Consider the following 17,602-nt stretch of genomic DNA (forward strand, 5'->3'; position numbering starts at 1 on the left):
GGATCAGGTACAGAAGGACTTAGTGTGCCCAGTCTCTCCTCTCTGCAGAGTGCTGGAGCAGAGCTGGAATCCTCTCTTCAAGTCTTTTCAAGCTTAGGCTCTTGTCCTTTTACATGTGACTCTACTTACACTTTTACTTGTGACTGATCTCATTATCAGTCTCTCAAAAGAGACTGATAATGCAGCAGCATACAATAATCACCTAAACTTCCTGACCTGATTTGCAGTGCACATCAGCAGAAAGACCTGTTGAATACCACTTGGATTTAAGGAAGAAGACAGCTCCTTATTCACCAGGGTCTTTCTCACTGACATATATATCTTTCTCAGTTTATTCAGTCTGTTCTGTGTGGATTCAGAAATATGGATGGATAGTTTGTATACCCAGAGGGAGATCTGTGATTAGTCTCAGATTCTGTATGACACACAGGATATTCATGGACTGATTAAGATAAAAACATGGCTTTTTGGGAAAGAATATCCAGTCTTGATTTTTAAATAGCACACAATGGAAAGGCCACAGTTTCCTCTGGTGAAGTCCTCCAACAATGGCTTTCTCCCTTAAGACTTGGCATTATTTCTGCTTCAGATTTCCATATGGTTCCTTCCAGTCTTAGTAGCAATTATAAACTTCCTCAACTGGCCTGATGGTGCTTCTCTTCTGCTGTCCTGTAGGAATATAGGTTGAGGTCAAAGTAACCCACAGTCATCTCCTGTAAAGCCTGTATATGCTGAGCCCCTGAGAGCTTTGTGCTTTCTAATCCTTAAGAGTTTTCACATGTCTGTTTTCTCTGAACCTTCTCAAGATTATTCACATTCCTCTTGAAAAGTGAATGTTTGCAAAGGGCACGTGGGCCATACCAGCATCAAATCCAAAAGAAAATACTGTCTCATTTTTAGACAGGTTCCCTTTTCACCATTAGGAACTCTCAGCCAGGAGCTTTGTATCATTTTTTAAAGTGCTGCTTTTCAAGTCACTGCTGTATTTTATCAGCATTTCCTATCTTGTTTTTCCAAGATGTTTGATTTGGTATCTGGCCATGTTAAAATGTGTACTGTGTGCTGGTAACATCGAGCAGATTAAAACTGTAACTTGCAGATTGTAACTGCAGTCATGCCCATATGCACTCATATATAAAGTGCAAATCACTGCAGATAGACTTTGAATCAGTTACAGTGTGGGATTTCTTATCTGGAGTGATAAAATCCAATTCTTGTGATCAAGAGAAAGCCTGAACTAATCTTGTGTCTGTGTAATTTGCTTATTTCATGTTTCTTTCATTTTCCCTGTTCAGTGCTCTTTTCATCTGCCACCACCGCTTGTATGGAACCAGACTAATTTATTTATCCTGCTCCTGTTCTTTCTACTCAACATGGCCAATTAATGAGAGGTGTAATCTGCACAGAGTACATGTGTCACTGCTGGGGCTGATCAGTCATTAGAGGAGCACAGTGGGAAGGGGAGAGCGTTCCTCTCCCCAGACTTTGGTGCTTTTGGGGAATAGCAGTGACAAATCAATTGTTTAATTTAAACCAAGCAGGCTGAAGTAGGACTGCCATGTGCACAGGACCTCTTCTCCCTGGGGCTCTATAAACCACCATGGCTTTACATAGCCATGGATATGGGGTTTTTCTGTGCCTGAGCCCAGTGACATCCATCCCATCCCATCCCATCCCACAGTGGCCAAGTCTGGGTACACCTCCTGAGGTCAGGAAGGATGTGTGGTGCAGAGGGTGTAAGACAAATCTGCTTTATTTCCCTCTGATAACTAAATCTGCCCTAGGTGGGTTGAGGATAACAAACAGGAGGCCCTAAAGATTTTTTTGCCGCATTTCTGAAGGTTATCTTTAGAGGTAAGCTATGAAGGGCAACATTTACCAAGATTTGGGAAAGTGTTTGTTGGGATAAAAGGTTTGGGTTTTTGTTTGGGATTTTTGGCAGTACTAAGGAGTAAAGAGAGTCCTATTGATGCCAAAGAGGGGGGAAAAAATGGAATTTATAAAATATGCATGAAACCCATAATGCTCTCCATTATCAAAATTTACTTTAATTACAGAACATTTCAATTAAAAAAGAATGTTTGAAGCCTTTCATGTTGCCTTAGCTCTTGTTTCTAAGTCTTTTCTTTGTTCTTCTTTCTGTAACTTACTGTTATACTCTTCCACTAATTTGACCCTTTATCCTAGAGGAAAGAAAGAGTCAAGACTGATTTTGCAGTACTTGCTTTTTTTTTTTTGTGGGTTGCTGTGAGAGAAGTCAGAAGGTTGCTTTTACCAGAAAATAGGCATAAGTGCATAACATAAGTATATGATGACTGCTTTAGTATTTTGTCTGTTGGAGCAAATATTGAAAATGTTTGTATATTTAGAGGTAAAATAATGTGGGAGTTTCTTACTAATGCTACTTGAAAAGCATTCTCCTTAAATATATACTGCCTGCATAGCAACTTTAGAAGAGCTGCATTGGAAATGGCTACCTTTAGCCTGTTCTCAATGGGAAAGCACATCACTGAGGCTGTTCACACTAATGTTCCCTTTGTAGCTCCAGGGAACATGTGATTAAATGTAATTTCCCCATCATATGCCCTCTTGCACAAAGCAGGAGGAAAGTCCCTTCCTTCTGGTTGGCTTTTGTACTTCATGTTTAGCATTGTATTTTGAATAAATATTTTATTTCAACTTTTAAACTAAAAGAAAAATAAGTTAAGGGACAGAAGTTCCTTCTCACCTTTTCTCCCACATGGTCAGTGCACTCACAGACTTTCTTGTGGTCGTTCTGTTTTGTGTTCCTCCAAATGTGCAGCAGCACTGGGGCCTTATCAATGGGTCAAAAGTTACCCCAGAGCCTGGCACCAGGAGCACTTATTGTGCCTTATGCCACAAATCTAACAAATTGGAATGAGCCAGACACTTTAGCTCAGCAACATTTCTGAAATTCACCATTTCGTTCTGGAAGCATTATGGATCAGAAACGAGTAAATCAAAACTAATGAGTGCGGTAAATAAGCATTCACCTTTAAGGGCTTACTCTTTAACATTTATTATGAAAATTAGAGTTTAATTTATTATGAATAAAGAAAAAACCCTACTTTTTCATGGATATTTACCTGCCAGTGGTCACCTTCTCACTTTGCAGAACTCTTCAGCTGCAAAACGAATTACTGAGGTCTTACAGTACTGATTAACACAATCACCTACTCTTATTTGGTTAGCACAAAACCAACACAACCTTTTCTTCCTCTGCTCCCACTTCCTATTTTCATCTGTACCTCTTCACTTTTCCCCTTCAGCACTTTCAGTGAACAAGGATGTCTCGTTGGGTCTGGAAATTTCCATTCCAAGGACAGGAAATTACTGCTTAGGTGTTGGTGTGCATTGCATAACAATGAAATTGTCAAATCTTGGGAAAACCTCGGTGTTTAAAAATCCCCAAACCTTCATGGATGAAAAAGATGAGGATAGGGAAGTGGATAAGGTTCTTAAAGCTCTGCCAGAAATCCTAAACCTTTACTGAGATGTTTTATTCATTCTTTGGGCAGAATTTATATATGTGCCAATATATTTTTTATTCAGAGATATATGGTGCCTAAAAAAGAAGCTATAAATGGACATTCAGGAAGAGCAAGAGCCTGGCAAAGTTATATAATACTTCCCTTGCAAATTCTCTCTCTTTCCAGCTCTGCTAATTCAGAGTATTTCCTGAATCTGTTTCTCTGTTGATAAACTGTCTGCTCACACATTGTTGAGATCTCAGTAAGAGGTGATTTCAAAATGTTGGTTTGATCAGGCACCTATGCAAACTTTGTTTTGCCTCTGCAGCTTTCTCTGTCATGGATTCTGTCAAATCTCTGACCTGTTGCAGGAGAAATAGTTAACTCAGGCATTTTTCTAAACCTGTCCCCTATGAGCTTTGTTTGGATTTCTTTGTATAGGACATTTTGAATAGTCAGTCACTATTCACATTCTTTATGCCAACTATGGATTTGTAAACCTCCTTCATATTCTGACAAGTTGCCTTTTTCAAACTAAATTGTTAAAGAATTTCTTGCAGATTTCTGTGTATAACAGTGGAAACTGTCCTGTCTTGGATCCTTCTTACTCCTCACACTGTCCAGTGAGAAAATGGACCAGAACTGCAGTGGTGTGTGAGGAGGGAGAGAGAATAATTCAATAATATTCTCTTTATTTCTTAATTTCTTTCCAAAAAATTCCTATCATTTACTTCATTGATGAGTGGACTGACTGCTACTGAACAATGGACTGATTTTTTCATGGGCCATAATCATGTGTTAGTGTCATGCAAAGTCTTCATTCTTGACTGACACTGGTTAGCTCAGGGGTTTCTTTCCACATTTGAAGTGAGGACTGGTTTTCAACATTCTGTCATTTTAGTTAAATTACCAAACAGGTTTTATTTCTGTGAGAAGTCTATGCAGCAGTAGGGGAAGATGTTGGAAAATACTTTCAACTTGAGCACATAATGTACGATCCCCATATTCATGCTTAATTCTTAGTTTTGTACCATACAGTGCTTAGTACAAATGCCAGAGATTAATGTGGCCTTGTGTTAACTCCCTGTGTCTGAGATTAATAAGTCTTGTGCCAGCTAATGCCTCCTTGTTTACTTGTATTAGTGATTAATATGTACTGGCTGATATCTTAGTTTTGAGAACAAGGATTGTGTGTTTGAGAAAAGAAGGATAAGAGAAGTACATTATGACTTGATGACATATTTCAGATACTGTCAAGGAGAAAAAATTCATCAAAACAGCAGAACCATACCCAGACAAGTCCATGGCAATAATTAGCACATGTGCATGTATTCAGAAAATATGATGAATATGCATTAATTTCAGTAATATAACCTGGTCTCTTAAATTATTGAGCGTGCATGCCTTGGGAGAGTTCCCCATGCATCCAGTGCTGCAAATAAAGTAATGTCAACTTTCTAACCTGACTAATTGATTGGAGAGTTTATTTCCTGGGTTTTGGAGACAGTTGAATTTATCAGATGGTCTCTTTTCTAGTCTCTCTGTCCCTTAGATTACTGAAGGGGCTTTTTCAAAAGTTTTAAAACCCCAGGTGTGCAAAATTATGATGTTTTTATCCAACATTTTAAAGTTAGTTTGAATTTTGTTAGTGTGAATAATGACAGCATATTTTTGTAATTTCTCTGTTCTCTTTCACATGATGACTGTTCATTCATAAGAGTGATTACCAATCTCTCCCCAAGAGATTTAATTCCTTTAAGAACTTCAAAGAATTCCTACAAGCTGTTTGGCTTCTTTAGAAAATGCTACCAGTTTGGTGAGAGAGTATTTCCTTGGACAGGAAGAATTGTAATTATAATTTTGAGGGGTTTATGTGATTACATAGTTAACTCTTTATTTAAATTTCAGATTACTTGGTCAGTGTAGAATTCATATTTACTCACTGAATCTTCTCCACTTCCATTTATGAATTTGGGCCAAATTGAGATTTATAAATTTGAAAGTTTCATCTTTGACTTTGAGGAGACTTAATCTACTCTTTGTGATTTACCTCTGTAAAACACTGTGTGCATTTGAATCTCTTAATATTCCTCAGCCTTTGTGCACTCTTCTAGCTCCCTGGTAGACAGGATTTTCATTATTCAGGCATGTCTTGAGAAGTCTTTGAGAGGGTGACAGTTCTCGAGCAGAGATTATGTTTGTGTCACAATCTTGATTGTCATACATTGCATGTACACTGCATTTTGGCTTACTTTGCACTTGACACTTCTACAGATAAGCACTCAGATGATGGGACTTCTCTACAGTATGCATTTAGGATATACACAGTATGAATCCCAGTACTTGTTTTTCTGAATTAAATTTGTCAAGCTTTATAAAACCATTGCCTTCTGAATTTTTCAATGCAAGGAAGTGAGGCTGGATACATGGGCTGTTTTACATATGTTTTGCAGTCTGAACTTTCAAGCCATAAAGTAGTTCAGGACTCTGAATCAAGCTCTTCTGTAATGCAGTTGGCCTCTAGTGATGCTTAGTTTCATTCAGTGCTGAATTTTTGGTCTTCTGTGAGGGCACCCAAATGGTCCAGAATTGCAAAATGCTGTCATTACCTTGGACTGGCAAACTGTTGGTTAAGCAGAGTTGTTAATTACCACCAGGTACTACACTGAGAAAACTAAAAGCAGAGTTTAGTTCTTGATGAACTGTGTTTCCACCACATATTTTTATAGCTTTTATATTTAAATTATTCACCCACCAAACTTAAAATTTTACCTCTTCATATTGTGTCTTCTTGTCAACATTGTCCTGGGGAAAGACTTATCAAACAGTTGTCACTTGATTTCTTTGATGAGAAAGGCCTTATCATGATGCTTTTAAAAGTAGGTGGAAATGATTGATGAGCAGTAATAGCAGTTCTGCAGTCAGTGATCAACAAAAAGTACTTTTCTGAATGGCATGTTTATTTTAGCTGCTGAAAAATTGTTTCAGAAAAGGTTTGTGTAGCTGTTACTCACTGTTACATTTCCATTTTGATTCTGAGGAGAAATGATTTGCCTTTTTTAAAATGTGATTATCTTCATCCTCTGAGTCTGGGTTTGCAGTGTGGACAGCAGGGTGAGCAGTGCAGGCTGACACAAAATGCAGACAATGTCAGGTTGGCATTAGTCCCCAGCAGCTCATGGTCTTGTCTCTTTGAATCCATCTTGGAGAAAGTAAAGTTCAAGTGGTTTAAGATAAAAGAATAATTATGTCTGCTCCCAGGTGAGCAAGTCAGGAAACAGATAAATAGTTGAAGGAATGTCAGTATTTTGTTTTCAGTCACATTTCTTTATTTACATGTTGCCTTTCTATTTATAAATGCTCTTTTTGCACTCTCTCATTTTCTAATTCACTCTTATTAATGTCTAGAATTTGATTGTGTCCTGATCATTTTTCTGAGGTGGCTTCCTAGAATATATGCTTTTATGATCCAAAATAGCCTTTGTCTGCAGGGAATGTGAAAATTCAGGATTACTTAATTGCAAAAGGAGACAAATGTTAGTGAGCTTGAGGTAAAGTATAAGGTGCTAATAGTACTTATATGGTACTTTGTAGATGATTATGAAAGCAGTTGGTTTTGACTCCAAGTAAGGAAATAAAAGAGATTTTGGTTGGATAAATTATCCATTCATTTGGATAATAAATGTTTTATTTGTGGTTTTAGACTCTGAATTGGGAAAGAAGTCAGTTATATGCCTAAGTACTATTCCCAGTGTAAGGCTGTGCATGGTTAATGTCATTTTACAATAGCTAAGCATTCTGTAAAAGGTTTGTAACATTGTCATTGCAATCTTGAAAAGAAGTGCAATTTTAGGTAATCTTGGTTTTGTTCTTTCTAGCTGCTTTTTGCTCAGTTGTTTGGTTTGGTTTTTTTTTGAGTTAGAGTGCATTTGTGTCACCAGGGTTTGTGTCATGAGCCAGGAAAATCTGAGGCAAGTGCCTTGGTGTTGCTACAGGTGGATATGTCAGTAGCACCTGCTGCTTCCTTGCCTTCTCTTCCATTCAGAACCCTGAGCACTCCAAAGTTCTGGAAGTATTAAAAGCCAGGTAGGCAGGAATGAGGTATCCTCTGGAAACAAGACCAGGCCACTCCTTTTATATTTCTCATGCTCATTTCCAAAGAAAAATTTCTAAGTGGATTTTCTCTTGACAAAGTGTATGAGTATCTCACAGTTTCTAATTATGGTATTTTAGCAATTATGTCAGGAATATCTCTTACAGAGTAATTCAAATTTGAAGCAAAAAATAGAGCGAGCTTTTAGGTTTTTTTGAATAATTTGTGTTAATTAATAACAAGAGCAGCCACATTGAAGAAGAAAGCATCTTTGTCTTTATCTGTTGGCTGTTTTATGTAACACTTAGCCCAGGACAGTGTCTGGCTGGTGCAGAATGCCCAAAGGGGCATTCAGGGATGGCTCAGCCCATCCTGCCCAGCACAAGCAGGGTGAAAGGAGAAACCATTGTTACACACATTAAACACACTCTGCAGCAATGAATCCAGCAAGGAAGCTCAAAGAGGCAGCACTCATCCACCTGGGTGTGACACCTGCTCCTCCAGGGTTGGAAAAGACAGGATTTTCACCAGTCTACTTGTCCTTTGAGTGAACTTCAGTAAAATTGTTGGCCAGCTTTCACACAGGGCTGTGCAGGAACCGTGCACAGAATTTACATGACAAAAATAGTGAGTGAAAGTAGAATTGGTAAAAACTTGCTTGCTGCCAAGAAGTAGAGCAACTTGTTGCCTGATTTTAGAGCTATTACTAAGACTATGTGCAAATATTGAGGGAAAATCTTCTGATCTGTGTTGCAGACTGCATGTAAATACAGACTTCAGCTAATTGCCTTGGAATGCCAGTAGTCTTTAAAACTTAAAAAAACATATGGCATTGAAAATTAAAATTATTCTTGTGTGCAAACTAGGATGGTGTACTATTTTTTCTTAATTTTTTTAAAATGCAACATTAAAGCCGTTGCTCTTCTCTGGGTCTTTTCCAAAATGCCTGTAAAGCTTCAGGTAGGCAGAACATTTGCAGTTCTCTCATGGAACTCAGACACTGGGTATTTAAATAAAGGGGTGTGTTCAGTATTCAGTTGGCAAAACTGCATCTTACTAAGGTGACATTCACCCTTTTCTTCACAAAGAAGAGAATTATTTTGCATCTTTGACCAAAACAGTGAAAATTTGATATTTCAAAATGGGTTTTTAGTATTTTTAGGCCAAGTATCTTTCCAGCATGCTGAGATTACAGCTGTCTGATGGCATCCTGGGTTTTGTCCAATTAGAAATTAAGAGAACCTTGGTATTAATTTCTTTATACCTCGACTACAAGTGAAAAAGCTGCAGTTTTTTTCCAGTTTAGTAGAAAACCAAACTAATAATGTAATGAAAGATCAAACATTACAGAAATCAAATAGGAATGAGTGAACTTCTTTCCCTGGCTTTTGTGATACAGGAGATGAAAAACCAGCTCTGATTAAATATTGCCACTTCAAATTCATAACAACTGAAAATATTTTTTCCTTGCCCTTACAGGATAAGAAGGCTTACCTGGATGTCATCCACACCTATATGGAGGTCCATGGAACTGTTCATGGGACGAGCACCATGTACATTCCTGGCTATGTAAAGAACCATGGAATACTCAGCGGGCGGGATTTGCAGTTTCTGCTGAGAGAAACCAAAGTAAGTTTGTCAAGCAGGAGTGGTGGCAAAAAATATCTCCAAGTAGAGGGTGTCTGAAGTGCATGCATTTCACCTCCTATGAATAAGCTCCTAATTTAAAAGCACTGGAAAAAAATTATCATGTGTAAAGGAGCTTAAGTTGTGTTCTGTGTGCCAAGAATACATTTTTCATCATGTCTCTGTTTGGTGGATTGACAGCTCATATTAGAAAATTGGGATGACAAGCTACAGTCCCATTTAACAACCAGCTTGAGAAACAGGGATAAATGCATTTTTCATTTTCTTGAATGTGATATTCAGCTCAAGGAGATTATCAGCTGAGACTGTGCTGTGTTTGACATGCCTGAGGTCAAGGTTAGGTAACACCCAAAAGCTGCACAGCTTGCTGTGCCCTGCCAGTGACTCTGACCCAGAGCAACCCTGCTCTCTCAGGGAGAAAAGCAGAGCTGCAGCACTTCATTTGCCATTCCTGTCCTTCCTCTGCCTCAGCTGGGCACAGAGAGGGAGCACAGGAGCGTGGCTGCTTGTGATGTGCTTTGCCTGTGCCTCCAGAGTCAAGGGAACTCAAGCTGAGGGACAGGATCTACAATCTACATGGAAATAAATTTTGGCCCCACATTTTATCAGGATTCTCTGCCCTTCCCAGAATCTTTGTGGCTCTTTGCAGCATTCAAACACTTCAGGAGATTACATTTAAATAGAATGTTTTAAGTTGGTGAAAGAAGGGAGTTGCGTGTTTAAAATTAGCAAAATCTGTGGAAGTGCACCACTGTTGATATTTTCTTGCTGTGCACTTTCACAGAAAAATCTCTTAAAAAAAAAAAAGAAAATAAAAAAGCAAGCACCTCTTAGGCTTCCCACACAACTGCAGAGGTCTCCTTTTTGAAGTACTTGGGAAAATGATGGTAATTTGACATCTCTGTGTGACAGCTGTTGGTAAATTCTGAGTTTTTAAGTGCAACCACTGTGTGTATGTGCTTGATGCATGCAGATACACATAATGTTGCATATTAAAAAGCCAACATTTGCTTTCGTCATAGATAATCTGAGATTACACAGCTTTTGCCTGTGTGGAGTATGAAATCCCTGTGTTAATCATAATGTGGGAAGAATATTGACCTTGTAATAACCCTCAAGCATGAACAGTGACTACCTCCTAAAAAAACATGTGTGCTATTCACTGAAATAGTAAAATAAGCAAATGGACTTCCTTGGAATTACTGAAGTCCCTATAAAAGTGCCAGTTCATATAATAGTTATGTTTAACTAAGCCTTCCTCTAATTTTTTATCAGCCATCTTGCATGTATCACATTAAAAAGCTTGATTTTCAGTATTAACTAAATGTCTCATCTAGTTGTTATTGGTTATATTTGCTGTGCTCTAAGATGCAATGTAAAGACACATTCAATTTAGGACAAATTCAAGTTGATACAGTTTAGTTGTATTGATTTTGTGACACAAGAGGAGCAGACTACTTCCACTCACATTTTGAGCAGTAATTGCAGCTTCAGATAGAAGAGACTGTGTTGGGATTATGAAGTGCTCCTGAGATAGTAAATTGCTTATTTTTCACCAAAAGTATCTGGTGAAAACCATGGATCTGTGCTGTACTGTAGTCAGAGTCCTAGAGCATTTTAGATTTTAATGATTTTTATTCTGTTGTTGTGCATTGGTTATGGTTGGTTTTTTCCTTTATAACACTGGGGAAAATAGTTTTTAGAATTTGCTGCATTTCCTAGTGGATGGCACTGAGAAAATCATTGATATGTTTCAGAGCCCTGTATCAGGAAGTCAGCGTTTTAAAAATTACATTTGCAAGCAGTATTTTTATATGGCTTTTCTGAACTTTTGTTAGCAGGTTTGAAAATGACAAATGCTGTTTTCCTTTTAAAGAAATTATTTCTTTAGGATACAGCCAGGCTAACAAAACTCTGCCCTGATGATAAGCTGTTAATAGTCCATCTGCTTCTCCTAATACATAAGCATTGTCATGGAAATGAGAGTGCAATGCATTTCTGATTTTGCAATGAAATGAAATTAAATATGGCTTATTGCATCATGCATTTTGCTTATTATTCCTGTCTAATACAGTTTCAATGTATCTAATTGAACAGAAAAAAACAGCAGCATGCTGGGATTGAAAGTGGAAACTGAGATCTCCCATCTCATTTTTTTGGACACTTCAGGTGGAGGGGGATTGGGGTGGGTGGGTTTTTGTTTTGTTTTGTTTTTTTGCTGGCTGATGCTTTGTATCTCATAGGTACTCTGGCTGTTCTACCTCAGCATATGGTTACCTGTCAGTGTTGATCAACAGACACACTTGCTCCAAGTCTTCTTGCTGCCTGCATATTCACAGTTCCAGATTTTGGTACCCTTTAAGAGGCAATGCTTGAACACAGCTTAGTACAAAACACTGCTCACCTGTCACCAGTGGCCATCTGCTGCCTATGTGGGTCAATATAAAGCTGGATCATGGGTTGAATTGCTAAAATAAGTGCAGGTTTCTCACAAAAATCAAGGTGACTTGAACAGGAGCTTTGTGCCTGGAGGAGCCCCATGTGTGTGTGCCCATGCATGCAGTGAAGTTCAAGGACACTTTTTAATCATAATCACTTTATTCACCAGGCAGCATGGTCAGAGTCCCCTGATTAATTTAGTTATGGGGTTTTGTCACCAGACTGTGCCTGTGCTGCAGGTGTGTGAATAATCAGGGCCATAACTTTGGGCTGGGTGCAATACTCATCTGGAGCATCATGGGGAGACAGCAGCCTTTGTCCTTAAACTTCCAGAAACCTTCAGATGTGTTGGGACCATGGGTTTGTCATTGGTTGTGATTTCAGCACTGTGTTAGCAGGTTTTTGTTAGGTCAGCTGACAAATGTTCTGGCTTTCAGAAAGGGAGAGCTAAATAATAATTTAACAAATCACATGGTTCAGCCTAGTCAGAAGTGTCAGCTTATGCTGCACTGCTTCACTTTGTCCTTAGACAGCAAAATACCAGTAGGTGAGGGCTCAGTCCTGTGATTCTTAATCAGAGCTTTGCATTCCCAAAACGTCTTTGGTCCCTCCAGTAGTTGGTAGGACAGAGTTATTCTGGGCACTGTGCAGCTGCCATCTCCTTCTGTGTGTGCTGTAAAGCAGCACATTTCAGAGGGAGGGAGCTCTGCAGGCAGGAGGGGCTGTTTGAGATTCATCATGGCTGCTTCAGCTGTGTGGAGCATGACAAAAAGGAGCCATGTCTGCAGCTCCTAATGAGAAGATGTGAAGCCATTCATCACGCTGGAGGAGAATGGGGTAGGCGAGCTGGCAGCCTTCCTGCCAACTCCCAGGGCTCCCTGCCAAGTGGGCAGCTGGAGGAGTTGGCTCTCTTGGAGGAACCAGTGTTGAATTCTTGAGAAGTATTTCTCCTTTTGAGAAAGTTTCAGATGCAACTTTTGCCTTCAAGTCACTGTGAATTTTTCAGAGAGTTCAGATTCTTTTCCTAAGTGGGTTTTGCGATTTCTATGATTAATAAAAGTAGGAGCAACAGCCTTATGCAGACACAGGAAAACAAACTTTGTTTTCATATTGCCTTTTATGAAGGAATATATATTTATACCTCATAAAATCAGCTGAAAAGATATTTACCTAGTGATTCTATTCTCAAGTTTTTTGAATCACAAAAGGATTGACTTTTGCAGACAGTATTTTGTATTGATGAGAAGAATATAGCAAGATAGTTAACCTTTGCTATACTCCTCTTTCTGGAGTTTAGAAGAGAATATATAAGTTGCATAAGGAGGCATATTAAAGTGGTGATAAACCTACAACCTGACAGAATAAATTGAATAAAGTGCAGTAATGCTAGAAAAGGGAGAGGAGAAGATAAACACTCCTCTGCGTGAAACTAGAGCATTTGCTCTCTGAAATATGAAATTTTTTCTTAACTATTCAGCTAGTCATAATTACAGTCAGGGAAGTAAAGCATTCACTCCTTATTTTATATGTCTGGCTATAATTTAGGAGGACTGTTTACTTACTTACATTAATAGTAGTCTGATGTGGTGCTGTAAACTCCACCAAAAAAAAACCAACAAAAAAAACCATACTGCTTTTCATGAGAGGGGTTGTGAGTCACTTTTTGTGTCAGAGATGTCTCAACTACTGCACTGTGAGAGAGCCCCTTACATTACAGCAAGAAGAGTGGTTGGTGTGATGCTGGGTGGCCAGCTCAAAAATCTGACATTCCAAACCAGAGGTTCAGTTCATTACAAAGGTGGAGAAGGTTCCTGAGGAGCCTTTGTTATGAAAACCAAACTATTAAGGGTTTCAATTTTACTCAAGTTGAGCCAGTGATGTTGCAGACACAAATCCCCTTCTCTGCTCCATGCAGACCTACAGGCACAGACACACTGGGGCAGCAGCAGACCTTGCTAAAAAGGAATAGGGTAAAAAAAAAAACATTGCTGTTTCCATGATCATTCTATTTCTGTTTTTCTTGGCAGTTATCTCTTTTAGATAGACTTTTACAGTGTAACTTCCTTCTGGCAATCACCACATTCTGTGGGGTGTCAGCGTGCACAGCCAGCTGTGCCGTGTGCCCGCTTAGAGCTGTCTAGGAAAAATAATGGCTTTTGCCTTCAGAAACATTGGAAAGGTGAGAAAAATGCTCAAAAACAGATTATGAATTTTTTCCCAGCACTAATCAACCAGTAAAGCATGAAGCAATCTCCTCTGCATAGCAGTTCTGCTGCAGCTAACAGAATGAGATCTGGACTAATATTTTTTAGCCAGGTGTTCCCACTGTGGTGTTACCAACACAGTCACATTTGGAGTTTTGCAATATGGATCTTCAGCCCTAGGGTGCAGGTGCCTTCCCATGGTGGGCTGGGTTACCAGACCTCCATCTGATGAGAAATTACCCCAAGAGCCATAGTCAGCACCTGCAGTGTTGGAGGCAGCAGTGAACAGCCACATCACAAAATTAGGGGAGGCACAGCCTGGTGTAAATTTTCACTCTGTGGGACAGAGTGTTTTCCCCATAGCCTCATCTGTATTGAGGATGATGTTTGCTTCACTGGTACCTGAAAATAGTTGACTGTTATGTCTGCTTTTTTCTTTTTTTCATTTCTTTTTCAGTTAGTGACTTGCAGTATTTGCTGCATACTCTTAGGAAGTACCTTGGCAGATTGTTTTAGCCTTTCTGGAAATAACAAACTGCATGTAATTCAAAGGATTAGCAAATGAGAGCATTGTGAGTTACAGAAAAGGCCTGTGTACTCTAATACTTGCTCTTTTAATCATAATGGATGTGACTTTCTTGAGGCATGTAAGGTATTTCTGTTTTGCTCTTTATACCAGACAAAAATACTGACTCCCTAACCAAGGAAGGTTAATCATAGAGAGACTTGGGCTGAAAGGGACCTTAAAGATCATCTACTTCCACTCCCTGCCATGGGCAAGGACACTTTATAAGGGACAGCTTTCTGGAGAAGGGTCTGGACTGAGTTTGGGAATTTCAGCTGGTTTGATGATGATGTGCTGGAGGGTGATAGAAGGGCTGCAAGAAGGATTTGAGGGGCTGCAGGCAGCTGTGAGCCAGGCTGCAGGCTCAGGCCACCAGGCAGCACACACACACACACACACACACACAGCCTTTTCTAGGGATCAGACACATCCTTCTTTCTTCCTTCAAAGGAACAGTGCTGCTTAGAGGTGAGGTTGGAAAATGGATGGGAAACAGGTGGTAAGCTATTTATTATAGATTAAGTGATGGCAGTGCTCTCAGTGCTGTCAAAACACAAACCCATGTTTCTTTTCCCATGGAGCTTCCTCCCAAATAAATGGACCAGTCAGACACAGAACTCAGCAGTGCACAGCAGCAGTTTATTAAAAAAGTGCAAAACTAAGCAAACAACCCAGCATTCCCTACATAACAGACAAACACAGGATCATGGGAGGAATTAATACTTCAGATAGGTTTAATTGCTGATTTTCTGCTGGCTTTCTGCCTGAACTAAGGAGTAGTTTAAATAAATAATATTTTATGTGCAGACTGCATGAAATGGTTTCATGTCCTTAATTCATTGTTTTCAACAGATTACCTTTTTGTGAATTCCCTCTTTTGAGATTATATGTAGCATGCATTTCTCTGGCTGAAAGCTGGTTTATTTTTTGCCATATATAAAACCAGAATTTATATCATTTGTCGTTAGTAGAAATAGCTTCCAGATCTTTGTATTATCAGCCACTAGAGAGTTTCTGTAAGATTTAAATCTGTGAGAGAGTTGAGAAACTTTTTGCCACTTCTTTAACCTGAATATTGAGAACTGAAATTAGAATATTCAGCTCCGTGCAGTACAAATTGCATGTCCCCAGCTATGCTGAGAAGTGTTAACTTGCTTTTCTAAAATGAGCCAACTCTGAATTTATACTGTTGTTGCCATGGGTTGGGGAGGATTGATGCTGCAATGCCTCTGCAGGGCTGACTACAGGTTTATGCATCAATGTTAGCATCAGCTCCTAGGAAGAGCCTCCAGCTGTGAATGTTCTGTTATTGGGATTCATTTCTGTGTTGCACAAGATTTAATGCAGAATAGTATGCCTTGACCTCCTTGAGTATGTGTCCTGATTGCATGACTCTCATGAAGGTTGTGCTTTATTTTCCTGATAAAAGCAATAGATATATATATAGGTATATATACATATTGTTATGCAGCAGTACTGAGAAATTGCTGTTCCAACTCAGAGCTTGTAGTTCTGCCATTTGAATGTTTGTGTATAAAGAAGAATCCTATATTTAATTCAGGAGGTTTCATTATGTTTGGGCAGGAAAGGGGGTCAAGACTATTTTAGACAACTCAAAAAAAAAACCATTTAATGTATTTTCACTGGAGCAGAGCAGTGCCTTTTCTAGAGCACCTGGAATCTCAGCTGGTGGAGGAAAAGCTTTGGGATGGATTTTTGCTCTGGCTTCCCTTGGAGGCGCTGAACCCTCTGTAGGTTGAACCCTCTGAAGCCCCTGCAGGCTCTCGCTGCCTCCGTCCAGTGTCGTGAGCTGCTGTTTGCTGCCACCTACCGTCTTAATTAGGAGCCTTAATTAGTGTCCCAGGAGCGTGTTGTGATGGCAAAGCCAGCGGCTTGGCTGGCTTGGCAATCAGGAAAACACTGGTGCAGCTGTTCCTGGAGATTGCTGCTTTAGAGCCTGGGCCTGTAGGAAAGCCCCAGCAGCTCCACTTCAACACCAATCCAACCACCAATTTTTCCTCCTGCCCAAAAAAATCCCTAAAACGGTCTGTTGTTGCCTCAGCTCCATGAAAAACCAGCTAGGCTTATTACAGGTGATGATTATCAAATGTGTTTTACAGGACATTCCATTACTGCTTGGGTGGGAGGTGGTGAGCTGCTGATTTTCTCCCATTTTCTTCAGGCTGGTACCTTTAGAATGTGGTTTTTTGTGGGTTTTTTTTGTTTCTTTTTCGCTAGCTCTTAGCTTTTTTGGGAATAACAAAAATTAAAATACCCTTTGTTTTGTATTTTTCAGCTGTTTGTTGGTCTTGGATTTCCATATGAAGGTCCAGCTCCCTTGGAGGCTATTGCCAATGGATGTGCTTTCCTAAATTTAAGATTTAACCCACCAAAAAGTAGCAAAAACACAGATTTTTTCAAAGGCAAACCTACACTCCGAGAGGTAAGCTCTATCAATATTGATAATTTTTTTATTGAAAATGCTTGTGGGTTTCCTTTTAGTAACAGAGTACAAGAGAAATTGCATTAATGTTCAAGGTTTATTGCCAGAGGCATGCAAGTGCTTTTTTCTTTAGTCATTGATAGGAGTATCAGTTCTTATTTTTGTAGGAAAACTAAAATGGTGTTGTTAGCACACTTCAATCTTTACCTCTAGGTTTGTTTTAGGTGCATTCTGCTACTTCTTATTGAGACATCATAAACTGAAGTTTCTTTTGGAAGCCTGATGTTCTGCCCAGGAACAGATCTGTGGTTTTGATACATCATTTGAAAGTGGTTTTATTTTGTTGAAGAAACAGACATTGCAGTGTACTGTGCAGGAAGTAAATAGGTGTTTAAGCAAATTATGAAAAGGGTATTTGTGGGTGGTTATGTGTGTTTTGGGATTTTTTTTTTTTTTCTTCAGAAAAGACCTGTTCAGGCACTGTTGAGTTAAGGTATTAATGGTCACCCACCGTGGTTGTGGTTAAATGCTGAAGACTTTTGCAGAACTGACTCTTGAAGAAAACAGGAAAACCAAACTCCCAAGCTTTTAGAACAGTCAGTGTGTTTAGGCTCTAGTGAGAGAAGACTGAAACTAAGTAAACTAACCCCTCATCCTGGCACTGACTTTGGAACATTTTCATTTATTCAGTGTAGGTAAAATTCAGCCTATACTTGTAAA

The 17,602-nt window shown here is 39.2% G+C and overlaps 1 protein-coding gene across 4 annotated transcripts in view; it reads left to right on the top strand.

The window, feature by feature from the left end:
• MGAT5 (alpha-1,6-mannosylglycoprotein 6-beta-N-acetylglucosaminyltransferase) overlaps positions 1–17,602 on the top strand; it is a 112,226-nt gene that overhangs the window by 80,913 nt on the left and 13,711 nt on the right. For all 4 annotated transcript variants that reach the window (XM_077181733.1, XM_077181734.1, XM_054636386.2 and 1 more), the window contains 2 exons: positions 9,064–9,213; positions 16,736–16,882. In XM_077181733.1, the coding sequence (XP_077037848.1) occupies positions 9,064–9,213; positions 16,736–16,882 (297 nt within the window). The remainder of the gene's footprint in view (positions 1–9,063; positions 9,214–16,735; positions 16,883–17,602) is intronic.

Source organism: Agelaius phoeniceus, chromosome 7 (assembly GCF_051311805.1).
Source record: "Agelaius phoeniceus isolate bAgePho1 chromosome 7, bAgePho1.hap1, whole genome shotgun sequence".
NCBI classification, from domain to species: Eukaryota; Metazoa; Chordata; class Aves; order Passeriformes; family Icteridae; genus Agelaius; species Agelaius phoeniceus.